Genomic DNA, 21,989 nt, shown 5'->3' on the forward strand with positions numbered 1-21,989 from the left:
AGATTGCTATCAACCTGAGTATCCAGATTACATACCACTGGGTCTACACTTAGGGGGATGCTGTCTATAATGTAATTAGCATGAATTTCAGCTTTCCCAAAGGGAATAATAATGCATTTTTTTGCATTTAGCTTTAATCCGTGACTTTGGCACCAATCATTTGTCTGCGTTAACCCTGTCTACAGTATATTAACATTATCAGGGGACTCGGTGTTTGCTCCCAATTTGTAATCATCAGTGAACTTGGTCAACTGCAGGCTGTCCACATTTGCCTGAACTTCTGAGAAATAAATTCCAAACAGTAAGGTACCTAGCACAGAAACCTGTGGTATGCCACTGGTGACTGGTCCTTTGCTAGAGGTGAAGTCACCCACTTTGACATTATGTGCCCTGTCAATGAGCCAGTTGGCTACCTGTCTGGTAATGTAGGGGTTAATTCCTAATTGGGAGAATTTCTCTATAATACCCGAGTGGGGAATTGTAGCAAATGCCTTGGCTAGGTCAAGATAGGTCGTATGCAGTATCTTTCTCTCTTCAAGGCCCTTGGTGACTTTCTCAAAGAAGTCAACCATGTTTAACAGGCATGATCCATCTTTAATGAATCTGAACTGGGTTGGGTCCAGAATTTGGAGATTACCTGTGTCATTGTTAATAAGGTCCATAATGATTTTTCCATGGCCTTGCAGATGAGGCTAGTCGAGCCTATGGGCTTATAATTCCCAGGATCTATTGATGGTCTCCATTTGTGCAGAAGGATTACTGTTGCTGACCTCCATTACACCAGAACATAGCCAGTTCACAGGCTGTGGTTAAACAGGGATCCAAGTGGGTCTGCTAGGTCATGTTTTAAGTTGTTTAAAAGGCAACCTGGGATGTTGTCTGGTCCCATTGATACTGTGTTTTTGGCCTTGTAGAGTGACGAGCTGACCTGCTCTCTTGAGATAATAGGGTAAGGAATAGTGGTAGGTATACTCTGGGTGATGACTGGAGGTGAAGTTTACTACAAATCTGCCAGCTAGCAGGGTGGCTATTACCTCTGGGTGAGTATGGATAGTGCTATCTACAACCAGTTCACCACATAGCTGGGTATTCCCTTTTAGATTTTGGACACAGTTAAAGAATGCCTTGTGATTATCCTTGGCTAAGGAGGCTATTTTTGCTTCATAATTAATTTTGGAGGACTTGACAAGATCTCTAATTTGTTTGTTCAAGCTGGAGAGGGATTTCTTCCTCCTCCTGATCCCGTTCCCTCTTGTTTTTGGACATTAGTTTTTTTCTCTTGTTGTACATCCTGTTTATACTAGGTGTTTACCATGGTAACTTGTTTTGCCGGCAAGACCTGGTTTTAATATGATCAGGTGCAGCCGATTCTGTTCAACTGATTAAGTGGTTATACAGGACATTGCTGCATAGGATTCCATGTTATCTGCATTTGAGGGTGCTTTGAAACTTCTTATACCATCACTTGGTAGGAGGTAATTTGTATTTGAAAATTGTTGAGTTTTTGAGCTTGAAGGGGTATCTGGTCTTATAATTACATTGAAAGAGACTGATTTATGGTCTGATCTTACCAGGGAGGACATCACATGGGTGGGGAAGGTGCAATGCTCTCCTCTGTTTGTGAGTACTATGTCCAGGACATTTGAGCCTCTTCTGGGTGCGCTGATTAGTTGTTCCAGCGCATTTGCATTGACAAAGTCCAAGAACCTCTGAGCCAATATGTTTGTGGTTGTGTATGATTACCAGTCAATGGTAGGATAATTAAAATCATCCATGAGTAAGGTGCTGGGCTGTATGGCAAGTGACTCCAGTTAAATTGAGGTATGCAGTATGCTTTTCCTGTTTCATGGTTGGGGACCTATAGCTAGCTATGATGTGGTAGGGGGCTTTGCCTGTAGTTAATTTGACGTGGATTAGCTCAAGACAGTCAATGTATGACCACTCACAAGGTGTACTTATCCTTAATGAAGATGGATACACCTGGTTCTTTGGTTCTTTCATGCTCAGTTTGTGGTCTGAATGTATGGAAGGCATTATAGCTCTGCACAGCCGGGGTGCTTTCCATGCCTTTGAACCATGGCTCTGTCCATGTACCAACCCTGATTAATCCCCATAACAACTCGCTAACTTAACAGTACTCTACTAGCTTCTTGCTCACAAATGCTTGCAATGTCATTCTTGTTCTGTACATTACTTTGTAAATAATTGTTGCTGTAATCCACCTGTTTAATATTTTTATATTCTGCTACACACTGTTAAAACTGTGGATCCTTCTAGAGGGACACACCATGCTTACTTGTAATATTTGCTTGTTATATATGTATTTCTTGAGATGTATGTTTTTATCTGCACAATTGGAGCTTTTCTCCCCTGTTAAGATTGTACATTCCTCTTGAATGCCAAACCTTTCCGACTTTGTAAAACCCTTAGCATGTATGTATATTTTTGTCTTTATGTTTGGAGCTTTTCTCCCCAGGCCTCCACTGAAAATGGACATGTATCCAGTCAAATCCAGTAAAATAAATAAATAAAATAAATGTCTTGGGGACTACACAGATGTTAAAGTGAAGAGTGCTTTCAGGGAGTGTAGTTTTTTTCTTTAGACTTCTAACATTAAACAGCAGTACCATGAGTTTATCTAGAGAGGATTTTGTTATGTTGAGAGGTTGGTTATTTTGACACTACTTAAAAAAGGCACATTAGGGGTGGCTAATGCCTTTGCCAGTATCTGAAAGCCTAGAGGAGACAGGTGCAGACCATCTCTGGCCAAGTAATGTGGCCTGTTGACCATGTCTTCCCAGGCTGACAGATATTGGATCCCCTTGGACTATGAACCTGTGAGAAGGTAGAATGCTGCTTAATGCCAGGCTTATACCTGCCTGTGACACATAATCTGAGAGCTCAATAATATCTCTTTTCATATAGTCCAGTGAGGTACATCACAAGTCATTCATCCCCACATGGACTATGACAGAGTCATACCGGTACTTGGATCCTGGCACTTGACAGGCAGCTAACTGTAATCCTTTCCTCATCCAGCCTGGTGAGGGGATCAACATTGTGTCTTACAATGGAGTCATCTATGACCTAGGTCTGTGGTGTTACACCTTATGGGCTTATTTGTTGAGACACTGGTGTGTATTAATATGTAGTGTGGTTGTTTTTTGCATTGTTATGTTTGTAAATGTTTTCCATTTGTGAGGCCTCTGATCTTTTGGTAAGTTACTAGTGAGTACCTCCGCATATAGGGCTTTATGTGTTGCATTCTTATTTAGTATGAGAAGCGTTTGTGTGCTGACAATGTGTTTGTCATTCAATTGGTCCTTATGTGAAAGTCTTGCCTCCAGTTTCATAGTGTAACTACATCTCTCACATAAAGTATTTGTTTGCTTCAGGAGTAAGTGGCTGTCAGTATACATGAGACAATTGCTACATTGCCCCAGGAAGCCCATGTCTGTAAGGCTGACCAGAGAGGTGATGGGAAACTGCCCATCCATTATAGCAGGCTCTTACTGTATGTTTTATTAGGGAAGGGAATGAGTTAGTTTGACAGAACTGTGATAGTCGTGTTAAGACTACAAGCGGGACCTATACTTTGTGGAGGCTAAGGTTAATCAATAAAGCTTCTTTGCTCATTGCACAACTGAGATACTCCTAGAACAGCAGAAAAGCATGAAAGGGTTTCACTGACTAGTTTAGGGAAAAACTGAGCTTCTAGGCTTTTGCATCTATCTAGGACACTAATAACCACTGCTGTGTGAAGAGCAGCACTGTGCAAATGGAAGACTTAAATACAAGCAAAGAAAAACAACTTTTAAGCTAACTACTAATCAGGAAAGCACACAGTAAGTGTTCCAGCAGCAATCCCCAACTCGGACAGGTTAGTTCAGCACACTTCTGCCACAAGAGTGCAGAAAAACACTTTTTTAATGTAGAATAGCTGTTTTGGAGCCCAAGTGTAATAAGACCACACAAATTGCCTACAACTAATAGATACAGTGTAATACAGTACAATTAACTACGTAAAGCAGCAGCAGACAGTACAGCTTTTTTTAAATTACTAAAGTACCAATGCAGTATATAAGAGAAGTACAAAAAATACTTATAGCCCTTTTGTGTGCTTCCTAGCTCAGATATACCAGGTAAACACCTACTGCTATTAGGTGAATAATCCTAGTCCTCCTAGTCCTCATAATGTAAAAACACAATAAAGGTGTGTCTGGAGTGAAATGCTACAATAAGTAAACAGCTTATACAAGTGTGATTATTCAATAAAAGTACTTTGCTTTGTATAAATGAGCCAAAAGCAACTCAACTGTACACAATTTGTAAAGGCACTTCAAACAAGATAAGCTGATTAATAAGCCCTACAGCCAATAAAACTACATGCAGAAATCTCAAGTGTTTCCCCAACCTAAACAGACAAGGCTCCCAGTGCACTAGATGGAAAAAATCCACTGACCTCTTGATGCAAAAACAAGTGCTTGCTAGAGTTTGGAAATATACTACTTTATTCAACAGCTAGCTAGATAATGAATTCAGAGCAAATGAATCAGTAGAACAGACAATGAGAGGCAAAATGCACGTTTTCAATATAAGCACAAGGAAATGCACAAAAACAAAACAAGATATTAACAGCTATGTGAGAAAGGGATGAGCCTATTAAGCTCAATTTACAGTAGGGGTGGGTAGCTTAAAATCACCATGTTTAAAAAAGCAGATCAATGAAGGAGAGGGTGGATGGGAAAATCTAGCAAGGAATCACCAGCAGTGCTTTAGTTTATGCAGTCTTGAAATCTTATGAGAAAAAGACAAAGCCCCAGATATCCACCATGCATTTAAGTATCACTTAAGAAACAATTTAACCAATGAAAAATCATGTGAAATGTGCAGCCTGGATAATTTAAGTGTCTATCTCTCACACAGAACAAAAACAAAAGGCCAAGCAGATTTCTTAAAAGAAAAAAATGGAGAAGGTAAAACAGAAAGCAGCTCTAGCACTTACAGACAAATAGATATAGGTTTACTTTCCTTACCCAGCAGGGAATCACTAACAGTGCTTTAGTTTACACAGGTTTGAAATCTTTTGAGAAAAAGATAAAGCCCCAGGAATTCACTGTGTGTTTAAGTATCACTCAAGAAACACTTTAACCAATGAAAAACCATGTGAAATGTGAAGCATAAATAGTCTGCCTCTCATATAGAGCAAAAACACCAAGCCAAGCAGATCTCTTAAAACAGAAAACAACATTGTCACTCTCAGACAAAAAGATATAGGTTTGCTTTTCTCACCCAGCGGTGCTTTAGTTTACACAGGCTTGAAATCTTTTGAGAAAAAGATAAAGCCCCAGAAATTCACTGTGTATTTAAGTATCACTCAAGAAACAATTTAACCAATGAAAAAACATGTGAAATGTGAAGCATAAATAAATAGTCTATCTCTCACACTGAACAAAAACGCCAGGCCAACCAGATCTCTTAAAACAGAAAACAGCTTTGTCACTCTCAGACAAAAAGTTTACTTTCCTCACCCAGCAGGGAATCACCAGCAGTGCTTTAGTTTATGCAGACTTGAAATAATTTGAGAAAAAGACAAAGCCCCAGAAATTCACTCTGTATTTAAGTATCACTCAAGAAACAATTTAACCAATGAAAAAACATGTGAAATGTGCAGCCTATATAATTTAAGTGTCTATCTGTCACATAGAACAAAAACACCAGGCCAAACAGCTTTCTTAAAACAGACTACAAAATGGAGCAGGTAAAACAGAAAGCAGCTATATCACTCACAGGCAAAAAAAACATAGGTTTACTTTCCTCACCCATCAGGGAATCACCAGCAGTGCTTTAGTTTATGCAGGCTTGAAGTATTTTCCAAAAATGACAAAGGCCCAGAAATTCACTTTGTATTTAAGTATCACTCAAGAAACAATTTAACCAATGAAAAAAACATGTGAAATGTATAGCCTAGATAATTTAAGTGTCTATCTCTCACATAGAACAAAAACACCAGGCCAAGCAAATTTCTTAAAACAGAAAAAATGGAGCAGGTCATTTAGATTATAGTCATGCATCGCTGTTGGTACTACTAGAGATTATAAAACTTACAGAATCATCTTTCCCTGCTTTTTGTTAGTCTTGATAAGGTCAAGCTCCTTGTACAAGTGTGGGGAACACTGCTCTGCTAGAGGTGACCTACTTGCATTTTTTTACTTTTTTCTTCTTGGATAGGTAAATAATGAGAATGCATATCCAAAACCTTGGGAGACTTGTCACTTTAATAAAGTGAGAAAGGTATTCAGGTGATACCTGGTAAGGTAGCTCTACTTTAAAATACTGTAAGGAACACAAATATGTATCCAGAACCAGAATACAATTTGGCAAATCAACTCCAAAGCATATTATCATGTTCAAAACACTGTCCTCGATGAGCTGCTTGTCCTTTAAATGGTACAGTTACTATTCCACATATGGGAAAAGTCTGGTTCTCACACATTGTGTAATAACTGAGATAATATTTATTGGCTTTTCTTGGAAAATTTGATGAACCACTGCAGAGTCAGCCGTATAACACAATATCAGTAAGTAATATGAATAATACACAGTTCATGGTTTTTTACTAGGTTAATGACCACTAGGGCCTTTATAAGCCTGGCCATGCAACCTAAATGTGTTCCATGAGTTTTTGCATCTTAAATGTTAATTAAGGGTTCTCCGTTAGTTAGGGTATGGTGTAATGACTGCCCCTGTCCATTAGATCATAGGTGCTAGACCAGGGTGAATTTCTGATTTCCCATCCACTAGTTCAGACTATGAGTGAATAGGGTTAGGACTCTGCTTGAGATGGATGGGGAGCCTATTGCAGATAATAGGAATTCTCTGAGATGCATTCTGTCCCTGCAACATGTCCTATTTGTCACAAGCAAAGTTTAGATCCTTAGATCTAGTAATTCTCTTGCTGTTTGTTTTGCCGATATGCAAATGATCCATCCTTGACTGCCAGGCATAGATCACCTCTCAGCAGTCTGTAAGAAACAAAGTGTAAAGATGGAGGTGATCCACACAAGACATTGTATTTACGCCCTGTATTCATTTTGTGAGGAATCTTTGTGGACATTCTATGCAATTCAAGCTCAAGTAAAAACAGTTAATGTCCTTAAAGTGGCAGTCACCTCCACCCATGGAAGAAAATGTGTTAAAGTGTGATAAATAAAAGCAACCATCTGAAATATAACAAGGATGAAGAACTACATTTCATGAGTTTTTCAAATATTTCTGCAGCCATGTAACAAATGGTCTTTGTCTGAAGTTTTATATACATATCTCTTCCAGGAGAAAGATACAGTAATTGGATAAGTCATTTTGAAAGTGATGCCATACTGTATATTGGGCACCATGTTGAATCTTGTATTTTTTACTGCTTTAGATAAGTTTACAAGAATGTTTAGGCTATAGCTCTGCCAGACAGCTTCTTTTTTTTTTGTCAGCTAACAGGACATTAAAAGTATTTGATATACTGAGAAGTTTAATATGGATTAGTCTCAGAGGAGGACTTTGGTCAGGATACTCAGTGCTATGTGTATTCTATTACATATTAAGAAAATGCTTTAGCAGGAAAAGTCACTTGACTAAAGATTTCTTGTTTTGGTGAATCAAGCTTGCCATGAGAGATATCTTTCACTGGACCTCTAAGTATTCAATTGTCTCTTCATGATCTTTCATTTAAATAGAAAATGCTATATTTTAGATATTTGGTGAGACTGCCCAGCTGGTTCATTTTTTGCAGCATTTTGTTATGGTATGGCAGTCACTAAAGATGATACTCTATGTTCTTGAAAACAAGTGCCCAGATTTTGCAGTGAGTTTTTAATGTCCTTTATCCATGCTTGGAAGTTGCTATCTGAGGCACATAAAAGGTGTAGTTCTTTTTTTCAGTACTGCTGCTATCAGCTCTGCTAGACTACTCAAGGATAACTGTCTCTCTGGGCTGGAAAAAGCTCCCCATAGCATACTATAAACCTATAGTTTTAAACTGCAAAAACATTCATAATTTAGAATTAAGTTGCTTTTACCTACGTGTGTGTGTTTATGCACTCTGAGGGGATTATTTTGCTATTTTTTTCTCATCTATTGAATAAAGTGAATATCTCAGTTATTCCACATGTTTGTGTTTGCATATGTCAATAATTGAAGTAACCCTTTATTTTTTGCCATATTGTATGAGCTGTTTAAATGGTTGGAATTAAATAGGGAAAGCATTTCCTTTAAACTGTCATGATGCTGCATAAGATAAAATAAAGCAAGAGTTACCTTAAAATTAAATGTTTTTGATAACTTGGAAAGCATCTATGAAGTGTGGATCAATGACCTCACCTTACGTGGTTTACAGCACTCACACATCTGTATCACTAAGTTACACAGTTTTAAAATAGTATTGAATATAGCTTTCTTGGTTAAATTTAGTAAGCAATGTTGATACACTATGAGGGTTTGTGGAATCATTTCTAATTTGTGTTAAAAAGGTTAGTCTCTACTTTGGATCTACTGCTAGTACTAAAAGTGCCTTCAGAAGTTTAATCTCATACATCACATTTTTTATTTTATTTTCATGAGCCAGTTCACATCAGTTTTAATTACTACTCCTGGCTGAATTGATGACATCTTATTAACTCCTGATATATATGCATCTAATGTTGATAGTGCACTTAGTGTTTCTATAGTGCAAAAGTGTGCTTAGTGTTTGTATAGTGCAAAATGTACTCTAATGCACATAATACATTTAATTGCCTCTTTTATCTTGATTTGAGCATGTGTTGGGGACATTTCTGATTTATTTTTCTACTGCTAAATATTTGCAGCTTTTGCCTAGTTAGACATGAAAGAAAGATCATCTATACATCTCAGAGAAACAGAGGAAGGTTACACTAAAAATGTTTAGTCATGTCACTGCTCAAGTTGGACCATTGTATTGTTAGACTTTAAAGAAACTTCTTTTGTATAGCTCAAAGGAATAGAGGCAGGCTATATTAAAAATATTAAAACATCTAAAGGGCTTCTACAATGCCCAAGAGGCCAGCATCTTTCAGAAAAAGACAACACCCAAATCAAGGTACTTTTAGGGTGGGAAGGAGGCACAGAAGTAATACAATGAGTTGTTTTTTTCACAAAAGAGAGGATGTACACAACAGCCTCCCTAAGGGGGGTTCAATGAAGGAATATGGGCTGTTGGTTAACTATGATGAACAGACTGAGAGGTAAGCAGACAGTGTGGGTCATGTTATCCTTTATCAGTTACCAAAGGAAATGGTTCTGTGTTTTATACTGCACTGTTCCATTAAATTAACAGTTTTAAATATATTAATGCAACCATTATAACCTTTCTTGTCTCTACTGTTTTAGGAATTTATTCGGACATATTTTGTAGTGGCCTAGTAAACCATGCCGTGCTTGCTGTGGGTTATGGAACACTGAATAATACAGATGGTACAAAAACAAACTATTGGATCATTAAAAACAGGTATGTTTTCAGTCAATGAGAACTCCATGTTTCCTTTTTTATTAAAATAATATATATGCATGTGAGTGTGCATTCGTTCTGCATCTACATTGGTAAATCAAATAAACATATTTTATATTTGAAAGTTATAGTGAAAGTTGTAAGGCAAATCCTATACAGAAATATGAGGTACAAAATGCAGTAAAGCAGCTATTAAACATTTTGTGTTTTTGTTTGATTACCAGAAAAGATCAGCAAGATTCAGGACCTATTTCATGGTGAACCTGACTACTGCATAGTCTAAGTGACTTATGGAGTGGAATTCCAAAAGTTTTGGGGGAGCATAGCAGAGAGAATCTGCCTCTCTACATTGCTACCCTAAACCTGAATTTCATCCCTGCCCCAGGAATGATATCATCCTGGGGATGGGGTATGCCCAAAAAAGTACCTAACAATACCAAGGTACTGAATGGTTGGGATTCCCAGCACACGAGGAACAAGTAATGAGATTCTGAAAGATTCTAGGGTAATGAATCTCATTAGCCATTCCCAGTACCCTGCAGTCCTACCAAAGGACTCATTGGACACCCAGAGTCTAGCTGAAGTTGCTAAGCTCCACAACTCTCCCTATACTTCAACTCTGGTACAGCAGGCAAAGAGCCTCCCTGCAGTGCCAAAGCTGCTATACAAGTGGAGGTGCATGGCCATGAGGTCATCCTGCACAACAGCTTCACCTGTATGTGGAACTTAGTACTGTAGGCAGTCTAGCTTCCCAACAGGTACTGCCTGCAGTGCCATGTCCCTCATGTAATTGTTGTTTGACTGAAACAGGCCAAGACATGTTGGAATCCAGGATATGAATGTAAGAACATGCACATTTTTAAAATAAAAATAAGGTTTAATTGAGAATGTGTCCTTCTGAGTTCATGAAGTGGGCAGCTAACCTTTCTCATTACAGCTCCCTGTCTGACTCTAGCCCTTTTAGAATCTATTTTTTCACTGTTCTATCCCCTCTTGAAGCTTGAATAAATGCATACAGAAATGAGTATATAATGTATTCTTAACTCTTTTACTGCACTGGAGGCAGAGAGATGTAAAAACTCTTGTTTATTTTTTAAAGATGAAATGAAAAGAGCCCATTTTGGATAACTGTAGTTAATCTGAGAAGTACAAGTTCTTGTTTTTTAGAAGTAACTCCACTAATTTTATTCCATACAGGTTCAGTCCCATACAGTCTTTGCAGCATACATGATGTAAGTTATAGTTTATTGCTGCAGGCCTCAGCTAGACCTTCATTCCAGCTCTACACAAACTTTTCACCTAATCTTCCTTGAGGCCACATTTAACATATACTCCCCAATGAGCCCTCCAACTCCATGAATCATGTATCTCCAGGCACAGACCCTGCTTTACTTATGCTGATCCTCCCACTTAAGGAACTAACTTCCTGATTTCCCTTTCAGGCTACAGTGTTTTATAGAACGTTAATAGGCAATTTGTTTTTCTAGTATCCTGTTTAATAAAATGAATAATCTTACTGGTTATTGTGAGAATTTTAAAGGCTCATGCTACATTTTACGCACATTTAAACATGTATTCTACATTTGCCATAGACAAGATGTTACAGTAATTATTTTTTAGAAGTGGGACAAGAAATATACCCACAAAGCATGAAGGAAGAAGTATATTGTGTATTTTTTCTATTAATATTTCTTGAACTGGAGAATCTGCTGATAGAAACTAAACGGGTCTATATCAGATTGTCGAAGTTTTAATACTTCGAATCACTAAAGATCAAACTTTAGTGATCAAAGTCTTAAAACTTTGAAGTGCTATAAAAATGTTATTAAAACAAAAAAAGAAAAACAAAAAGCCTGTAAGCAGGGGTGCAAGCCCCCTGCACCCCACACCCCCGGCTCTTTAAATATACCAACTCAGAGATTGCGCTACAGTGTAGGAAATGGAAATCTTCCATTTCCGCACTGCCTTGCACTGAACTGCGATCTCGGAGTTGGTATATTTAAGTAGCGGGGGTGGGGGGGCACAGCCCCCCTGCTTACAGCCTTTAGGTGTTTTTTGTTTTGTATTAAAAACACTTTTATAGCACTTCGAAGTTTTAAGACTAATCACTAAAGTTTGATCTTTAGTGATTCAAAGTATTAAAACTTCGACAATCTGATATAGACCCAAACTAAACTGCATATAGCTATTATGACAGAAACATACAGTAGTTAAAAAGATGAAGGATAAAACTGTTATTACTGTCACAGGCATGAAGAAATGACTGGAGGAGGTGTGCTGATGTGTACATGCATATTGTTCTTACTGCTGAATACAAATAGTCTATAACAACAGAAGTTGTTTGGAGAAGCTCTGCTGATTAATGTGTCAAATCTAACCTTAATTGGAGACCTAAATGTGCTAGATAGAGAATGGTCTTTGAACAAAGGTATCTGGTGAAAACAGAGGAGATGACATAGATGAGTTTGTTGCATCTTGCCATCAATCAATTCAAACTCTCCCTGAACCCACACAGACCCATACCATGCTAGATGTTGCATTGCTAGGTCAAAATATATGGAATTATTACTTGGAAGCTACTTCTGTTTGTTGGGGGTGACCATATTATTGTAGTAAAAAGATGTACAACCTTAAAACAGAATACTGGTATAAAAATTAACTTCATAAAACAGAAAGAACAAAATAGTTACTAAGTGTGGGAAGAAGCAGATTGGTAAATTATGAAGTGTGAATGATATAGACATAACTGGAGACATAACCCAGGGAATAACTGTTTAGATTTAGTGTAGAATTCACTGTTTAGGAAGTTACATTAATGCATCGAATCTTCTTTTTCTTTTGGCTGCTCCTGTTAGGGGTCACCAAGACTGATCATCTGTTTCCATTTCTTCCTGTCCTCTACATCATGCTCTGTCACACCAACCACCTGCATGTCCTCTCTTACCATATCCATCAACCTTATCTTAGGCCTTCCTCTTTTCCTCTTACTTGGCAGCTCCATCCTTAGCAGCCTTCTCCAAATATACCAACTCAATTTCACCTCTCTAGCTTTGTCTCCAAGCTGTCCAGCCTGAGCTGACACTGTATTATAACTCATTTCTAATCCTGTCCATCCTCATCACACTCAATGCAAATTTTAAAAACTTTAACTTTGCCATCGCCAGCTCGGACTCCTGTCTTTTTGTCAGTGCCACCATCTCCAACCCATATAACATAGCTGGTCTCACTACCATCTTGTACACCCACCTTTTCACTCTTACTGGTACCCATCTATCACAAACCACTCCTGACACTCTTCTCCACTCACACCACCCAGCCTGCACTCTCTTCTTCAGTGCTCTTCCACACTCACTATTACTGGCAGGAAAATGATTGTCTGTGGGACCTGGGTATTTAAGCTCCTATGCAGAGGAGGAAAAATGTCCACGAATAAAATAATCTAGGGAAGCCAAGAACAAATGGATGACCAGGTAGACTACCTTAATAAAGGTATGGTGGGAAGTCGGTGAAGAAGCTGGGCTACCGGTAAAGCCTTGAGAAAGGCTGTGCATAACCGAGCGCTTGTGGTTGAAGGCCAAGTAAAGCCTTTAGAAAGGCTTCATAAACAGGTCGTAGTTCTGGCTGGCAGGTCGCCTGGTGAGAGGAACCACTAGTAAGGCAGCTAGAAATCAAAGATAAAACACACAGAAAAAACAGGCAAAACAACATAAATATGGCTCAGCTAAGGAGCTCTGCTCGCCATGGTGGCAAAAAATCAATGTAGTCGAAGTTCAGATTCTAGAAGGTCGTACTCTATTGAAGTAAAAAGTACCAGAAGTACAATCACTATCGAAGCATAGTTCCTTAATGGAAAGAGAGATCCTGAGGATTTCCTTTTATAAGAGTACCTGGGGGTGTGTCAGTGGGGGCCAATCAAGTGTGGGTGAAAAAACCTTTATTGTGATTGGGCACGACAACTTGACATCACACCTTACAATCTGATAAGTTAGATACCCTGAGACAGCTCATACGTGGTTAGTAGAATCACTCTAAACTTACAATAGTGAAGTTCGGAGATTAGCTAAAAAATTGTAGTTAACTGAAAATAGTCTTGCTGGAAAAAATCAACCCTTGCTGGTAAAATACATTGTTAGGCTACTCTTTTCAAAATCTTCGTCAGGATGGTGGACAACCTAAAAGAGCATAATAAGCAAAGCCGACTGTGCTAGAGAAATAGCAACAACATGTATGTAAAATAAGAAACAGGCTAGAAAACCAAAAAATATGATACAGAAATTAAAAAGAGCAACAAAATAGTGAAAAATTCTTAAATAACGGATATCAATAGAAACTAATGTATTACGATGTGGAACTGAATGAGGGCTGCTAATTAAAAAAAAAATCTTAAAAAGGCACTCATATGTAACCTGAAAAGCTAGAAAGACACGGAGAAAAAAAAAACAGTAATACTGAACCATTGTAGAAAACATGAAAGACAAAAAAATATATTAATGAACCATTGACCAAAAACGAATGAAGGTAGACTAGTGAGATCAAAACTGGCTGTCGCACGAAAGGTAACATTTCGCCAGTAAATCTGTTAGAGGTTCAGGCACAGAGGTTGTGGTATACGGTGTTGTATCTTTCTGAGATACAAGACTGGGGTCAAAGATTCGGCATAGTTAAGGCCTGGTCTTTTCCTTGCCTGCAAATGTATTTGCCACTCGAGTTCTATCTTCTCAAGCAGCGAGTTGTGGTCCCCGCCTAGTGGGGATTTAGGGATGTCTCCAAGAACATGAAATTTGAATGTATTGTGTCCTAGGTTCCTGAGAGCATGCACTGCCAGCTGGTTTGTCACTTTCAAGTATTTTAAGTCATGCAGGTGTTTTGCTATCCTCTTTCAAGGGAGTTGACCATCTTGCCCACATAGAAAGCATTGCATTTGGTGCATGCTGCCCTGTAAACCACTCCTGTGACATTGCAGTCGCCTCTGACATTAGGTGTGTAGTGTCTCCTGCCATTGGGGCAGTAAAAGCCTGTGGCACCACTCATGTGTCTACAGTAATGGCAGGGAGGCTCACTGCAGGCAAAGGTACCAGGGTTGTCAAGTTTAACTTGGCAGGGGTGTTCCAGAAAGTCCCTAATGCTTCTCCCTTTTCTAGCTGTGAAGAAGGGGTTTCTCTGGAAAAATGTGGCCAAAAGATCTGTTACTTGTGATGATGGGCCAATTGTCCATTACGATCTGGATGATGTCTTTGTAGTCCATAGAGAAGTCCAGTATGCAGTTGAACTGGAATCTAGCTTCTGGGGTGGTCTGGATCCTGGTGTCACTTAGAGCCCTAGGGGCGCCAAGTTGGTGCTGGCTGATGATGGGGTCGAGGATCCTGTTGATTAGCCCTTCTGAGTAGCCTCGGGCTAAAAAGTCCATTTGTAGCTTTCGAATGTTGGTCAAGAAATCTGTCAGGTCTTGGGAGACTTGTGCTATATGGATCCCTTGCGATTTAATCATGCTCACCTTCTGTTTGAAGGAGTGCATACTGGTGACATGCAGAAAAAGTTTACCCTAGTGGGTTTTTGATAGAGGTTGTGTGTCAATGTGGTGGAGCCTTGTTTCTTCCTCAGGTAAAGATCCAGAAATTCGATCTCCTCTGTACTTTGTTTGCTGGTAAAATGCAGGAATGTGGCGGTGTTGTTGATTTCACCAGTCTACCTTCATTCGTTTTTGGTCAATGGTTCATTAATATATTTTTAATATATATTTTTTGTCTTTCATGTCTTTCATGTTTTCTACAATGGTTCAGTATTACTGTTTTTTTTTTATTTCCTCGTGTCTTTCTAGCTTTTCAGGTTACATATGAGTGCCTTTTTAAGATTGTTTTTTTGAATTAAAAGCCCTCTTTCAGTTCCACATCTTAATACATTAGATGTTCTTCATTCCACATTGCTGCAGTCCTTACTATTGGGTAGTCCGCTGTCCAGTCGGCCCGAATACCAAAGTATATGGCTGACGTCGGTCAGGGCGCATTAGACTGACGTCAGTACGTCAGGGTACTAATGCGCATGACCGACGTCATATCCTCAGTCTTTTTTGCCGCATGGTCCGATGCAGAAGCAATTTTGCGAGTGCAGGTTGGCGTTCTGAAAGTTTCTGAAGTCAGAGTTTCAGACCGAATCAAAGTTGGCTAAGTACCCCGTTGGGGAATATTTTGTTTTTTTTCTTGCCTCAGTATTTAACCGGATGTCAGAAAAAGTGAATAACTGTATTTCTTGTGGGAAACAGATACCTCATAGGGATTACCATACTTTGTGTATACCTTGTTTAGGGCCTGAGCACGACGTTGTTGGATGCCGTTCTTGTGCTAGATTTAACAAACGCACTGTTAAGAGAAGGTTAGACTGTGCCAGGTTAGTGTTTGGGAAGCGTTGTAATTATAAAATGCCGTCGGATGCTCCGGCCGCTTCGCTAAAAAAAAGATAAAGCAGCAAAGCCCAGGGTTGAGGAACCGACAGTCCCAGACGTCGGTTCTTTGGAAGGCTCAGTGGAGCCGGAGGTTTTGCCAGGTGTCTCTTTGGAGTCTCAGGGAGAGACTTTACTGTTACAGGATGTATCCTCTCAGGAAGTAGGCCAGGCTGAGGGGCTTCTCAGGTGGCTGTTCTTCCCTCTCTTCCTAAGGTGGTTAGAGCCTCCCTTCAGTTTCCAAGGCTTCTTTGAGGGCAGGCCAAGTTTAGCTTCTGTGGGGCTTCTCCTAGTACTTCAGGATCTTTGCCTAAGAAACATATGCTTAAAATGGCAGAGGATTTGATTACTATGATTAGAGGTTCTTTGCCCCCTCCTGATAAGAGGCCTAGGGTGGGACCTGAGTTTGAGAGTTTTGAGCAATGCTCGGAGGCTTGAGTCTTGGCTGAAGACTTGCAGGAGTACCCTCCTTATTCTGATTCTGATGTGGATGATTCTACTCCTTCTGCTTCTCCTCCTGAGGATTTTTCATTTTCAGAGACTCTGCATTCCATGAGGGAGCATTTTAAATGGGAAGGTCAAGATTTCTCTGATTCCAGGAAAAGGCTTAGGGAATTCTTGTTTTTACCCCAGCATAGGCCTTTAGCTATACCTCCTGTTTTGAATGTGGTGGAATATGTGTTTGCAGAGGCTTCCCTGAATCCTGATTCTTTGCCTCCTGCCCCAGTTAAACCGGATAGGTATTATAGGGTGCCTGGAAGCTCATAAGTATCTTTTTAAGAGTCCTAGGGCAGACCCAGAAACTGTCTCTCAGGGGCCTAAAGGTGTAAAGGCCTCAGTTGTTAAGAATCCTGTCCCTCCTGATAAAGAGGCAAGGGCTTTGGATAGATGGGGAAAGAAAGTGTATACTTCTTCCACTTTAGCCATGAGTTGAATTGTCAGTTTCACATGTTAAAATATCAGAATTATCTTCTTTCACAGTTGAAATCTAAGGTGGATGCTCTGGCTGAAGGTATTGAGTGTAAAGAGTTGCAGGATCTAGTTCATGTGTCTGAACAGGTGGGTAAACATTCCTTGCAGTGTGGTTTTGATGCTGTGCAGGCCTCCTCCAGGGTGGCTGCCACTGGTTCTGTTCTTCGTAGGCACGCCTGGCTAAGAGATCAGAATTTAGCTGAGCATGTTAAGACAAGGATTTTGGATGCTCCTTTACAGTCTGATGTGTTGTTTGGTTCGCCTGTGGAAGCAGTTTTGAAGAAAATGGAGGACAAGGCTAAGTCTATGCAAACTGTTAAAGATTTTTGCAGGTGCAGCCTCCAAGTTTAGTAGAAATTGGCCTACTAAGGGATGGACTTATCCTGCTTATGATTCCCAGTCTAGGGGTAGGTCTAGACGTGGTAGGGGCAGAGCTCAGGGTTCTTTTAGGCCTAGGACAGGAGTTCCCCTGCTCAGACTTCTGGTGAGGGCAGGGGTCAGTCCTTTCGTAAGCAGACCCAATGACCTACCTTTTCAGCTGCCAGTACATTCTCGCCTGGCAGCACCTTTGGGAGGAAGGCTGTCTCTTTTCAAAGAAAATTGGGATTTAATTACCCAAGACAGATGGGTTCTGGATATTATTCACCACGGTTACAGGTTTTATTTCCATACCTTGCCTCCTTTCAAAGGCATGCGGACATTCCTCCTCTTCAAAGGACAGAGGCTCACAAGCAAATTTCTCTGTTGCTCCAAATAGGGGCCATTCAGTCAGTTCCTGTGCGAAAGGGGCCTAGGATTTTATTCTCGCCTGTTCCTGGTACCAAAGAAGGGGAACACGTGGAGACCAATTCTGGATTTATCTATACTCAACACTTATCTGGACATTCCCAAGTTCAAAATGTTGACGTTACAACAGCTTTTACCTCTGCTGGGCAAAGATCACTGGATGGTAACTTTAGATCTCAAGGAAGCTTACCTTCATGTGCCAATCAGACTAAGTTGCAGGAAGTATCTGCCGAGCTGGAAATTCTCATTATCAGTTCTCTGCATTGCCCTTTGGCTTATCTACTGCCCAGAGTATTCACAAAGGTTCTGGCTCCAGTGATAGCTTACTTCAGGCTAAAAGGAATCCAAATCTATCCTTACTTGGACGACTGCCTGATTCTGGCTCAAGAAAAGAAGATCTTCTACAGCATCTGGAATATGTCATAGCAGTGCTAAGATGCCTAGGGTATTCTGTGAACGAAATAAAGTCCAGTCTAGTACCCTCTCAAGACATGTGCTTTCTGGGTGTGAGACTGAATACAGCAGCCCAGATGGCCTTTTAACCCCGGACAAACAAAAGAATCTTTCCAGTTACTTCCATCATCTATCTCTTCAGTCCGGGCTGACTGCAAGGACAGTCCTTCAAGCCTTAGGGTTCATGGCATCTTGTATTCTGGTGCTTCCCAATGCCAAACTGCATATGAGGAAGCTACAATGGTATCTCAAAATCTGTGGACACAGCACTGCCAGGATTTGGACACTGTCATTCAAATAATACCTTGCATTCAAAAGGAATTTTTGTGGTGGGCTCAGGAATGTCACCTAAACAAGGGACTCTCTGTGACCCGGCCAGAGGCAAGTCAGATTCTAACGACAGATGCCTCAGATATTGCTTGGGGAGCTCATCTAAATGGAAAGTGGATACAAGACAAGTGGCCTGTCAGACTACAGCATCTACATATCAACATGAAAGAGATGTTAGCAGTTCAGTTTGCATTAATTGCTTTCAGGGAGTTACTTCTTCCAGGGCAGGTGTTGATTCTAACAGACAACACAACTGTCATGTGGTACATCAACAAACAAGGGGGAACACATTCATACCCATTGTGCAGACAAGCAATGATTTTATGGGAGACTGCGCTCAGTCTGCAACTAACTCTTCAGGCAAGGTTTCTGCCGGGAGCACAGAACTCCTTCGCAGATGTATTAAGCAGACAAATCATGGATCCCCACGTGGAAACTGGATCTTCATGTATTTCAAAATTGACAGTGTCATGGGGAACTCCAGACATAGATCTGTTCGCTTCTCCACTAAACCACCAGCTGCCAAAGTTTTGCACAAAGGATTTCATCACACAGCTTGGAAAGTGGATGCTCTTTCTTTCAGTTGGAAAAATCTTCATGTGTATGCCTTTCCACCTCTGCCTCTTCTTCCAAAGGTGCTTCTAAAGGTCAGACAAGACAAGCCAAGGATGATTTTAATAGCTCCAGATTGGCCTCGGCAGCACTGGTACCCATTACTGAGGAGTCTGGTAAGGAAGCCTCCATGGCCTTTACCCTTGATTCCACACCTGTTGTCTCAGAGGGACGGTCATCTGCTCAATGTCAAGCTTCACTCTCTACATCTAACAGCCTGGCATATTCTGTTTTGAAAGACAGCAGGTCTCAGCTTCCTCAACAAGTTTTAAATGTGATTATGGAAGCCAGAAGACCTAGTACAAGGAAAGTGTCAGAAAAATGGAAGAGATTTTTGTTTTGGAGTGCAGCAAACAATTTGGAGATTACTGAGCCAAATTTGAGTGTGGCTCTTCAATATCTTACTGAGTTACTGGACAAAGGTTTGTCTTTTCTTCCATTAAGATTCATGCTGCAGCAATTTCAGCTCACTATGATTGTGACCCACCATTGTTTTCGCATCCTTTGTTCAAGCAATTTCTTAGAGGGCAAAGAATATAAGACCCCACGTAGAGCTCCTACTCCTGCTTGGGATCTCAATTTTGTGTTGGAGAAACTTACTCTACAACCTTTTGAGCCTGCGGCTACTGCTGACTTGAAATACTTGTCATGGAAGACTGCTTTTTTGTTGGCCATTACTTCTGCAAGAAGGGTTTCTGAGTTGCAGGCCCTTATGGCAGTGGAGCCTTTTTTGATTTTTCATAAGGATAGGGTATCTTACGTACTAATCCTTCCTTTATGCCTAAGGTGGTTTCTAGTGTGGCTTTAAACCAAACTATTCATTTGCCTACCTTTTATGCAGATCCCCAAAATACTAGGGTAAGGATTTTGCACACTTTAGATGTACACAGGCTATTGCGTTATTATTTGAACAGGACTAAGGATTTTAGGCAGTCTCAGCAGTTGTTTGTTTCTTTTGCTTTGAGTTCTAAGGGCCAGCCTGTGTCAAAACAAACTATTTCTAGGTGGATTGGGTGTTGCATTGCATTTTGTTATTCCCATCATGGCAAGGAGATTCCAGCTGGGATTAGGCCTCATTCCACTAGGGCTACTGCCACTTCCACAGCATTTCTAAGGGGGGTGGCAACTAAGGATATTTTGGAGGCAGCTACTTGGAGTTCAGTGCATACTTTCTCTAAGCATTATCACCTTCCTCTCTACTCTAAGTCTAGGGCTGGTTTTGCCACAGCTATTTTGCAAGGCATGTTGTCAGTTCCTGCTTCCTTATGATTTGCCAGCCTCCCTTACCTCTGCTTTGGGATTCTACCCAATAGTAAGGACTGCAGCAATGTGGAATGAAGAACATAGTACAGTTTTGTACCTACCATAAATGTAGATGTTCGAGTATCCACATTGCTGCAGTCCCTCCCTCCTTCCTCTGTGTTTAGGGGTGGTTGTGTAGGTGAGGCTTTATTCTGCTAATTGTGTATATATTGTATATATATTTTTGGTGCAGGTATTTTGGGAGTTTTTGGTTTTTGGCCTTATCTTTTCAGGGTCTTCTGACATCTGGGGCAAGAAAAGACTGAGGATATGACGTCGGTCATGCGCATTAGTACCCTGACGTACTGATGTCAGTCTAATGCGCCCTGACCGACGTCAGCCATATACTTTGGTATTCGGGCCGACTGGACAGCGGACTACCCAATAGTAAGGACTGCAGCAATGTGGATACTCGAACATCTACATTTATGGTAGGTACAAAACTGTACTTTTCCATTGATATCCGTTATTTAATAATTTTTCACTATTTTGTTGCTCTTTTTAATTTCTGTATCATATTTTTGGATATCTAGCCTGGTTCTTATTTTTTGGTCTTATTTTTTGGTTTTCTAGCCTGTTTCTTATTTTACATACATACATGTTGTTGCTATTTCTCTAATATGCTTGACTTTGCTTATTATGCTCTTTTAGGTTGTCCACCATCCTGACAAAGATTTTGAAAAGTGTAGCCTAACAATGTATTTTACCAGCAAGGGTTGATTTTTTCCAGCAAGACTATTTTCAGTTAACTACATTTTTTTAGCTAATTTTAGCTAATCTCCGAACTTCACTATTGTAGGTTTAGAGTGATTCTACTAACCACGTATGAGCTGTCTCAGGGTATTGAACCTATCAGATTGTAAGGTGTGATGTCAAGTTGTCATGCCCAATCACAATAAAGTTTTTTTCACCCACACTTGATTGGCCCCCACTGACACCCCCAGGTACTCTTATAAAAGGAAATCCTCAGGATCACTCTTTCCATTAAGGAACTATGCTTCAATGGTGATTGTACTTCTGGTACTTTTTACTTCAATAAAGTACGACCTTCTAGAATCTGAACTTCGACTACGTTGATTTTTTGCCACCACAGCGAGCAGAGCTCCTTAGCCAAGCCACATTTATGTTGTTTTGCCTGTTTTTTTCTGTGTGTTTCATCTTTGATTTCTAGCTGCCTCAATAGCAGTTCCTCTCACCAGGCGACCTGACCAGCCAGAATTACGACCTGTTTACGAAGCCTTTCTAAAGGCTTTACTCAGCCTTCAACCACAAGCGCTCGGGTACGCACAGCCTTTCTCAAGGCTTTACCGGTAGCCCAGCGTCTTCACTGACTTCCCACCGTACCTTTATTAAGGCAGCCTACCTGGTCATCCATTTGTTCTTGACTTCCCTAGGATTTTTATTCGTGGACACTCACCATTACTCTGAACTGTTGATCCCAAGTATTTAAACTCATCCACCTTCATCACCTCTACTTCATGCATCTTCACCATTCCTCTGTCCTCCTTCTCATTCACACACATATATTCTGTCTTAGTCCTGCTGATCTTCATTCCTGTCTTTTCTAGATCATATCTCCAC

The 21,989-nt window shown here is 40.2% G+C and overlaps 1 protein-coding gene across 1 annotated transcript in view; it reads left to right on the forward strand.

The window, feature by feature from the left end:
- The window catches only part of LOC122787200 (procathepsin L-like), a 282,706-nt gene that overhangs the window by 226,454 nt on the left and 34,263 nt on the right, over positions 1-21,989 (forward strand). The window contains exon 7 of the mRNA XM_044053790.1: positions 9,400-9,517. Coding sequence (XP_043909725.1) covers positions 9,400-9,517 — 118 coding nt within the window. The remainder of the gene's footprint in view (positions 1-9,399; positions 9,518-21,989) is intronic.

This window comes from Protopterus annectens, chromosome 13.part0, assembly GCF_019279795.1.
Source record: "Protopterus annectens isolate FY-2018-M chromosome 13.part0, PAN1.0, whole genome shotgun sequence".
NCBI lineage: Eukaryota > Metazoa > Chordata > Ceratodontiformes > Protopteridae > Protopterus > Protopterus annectens.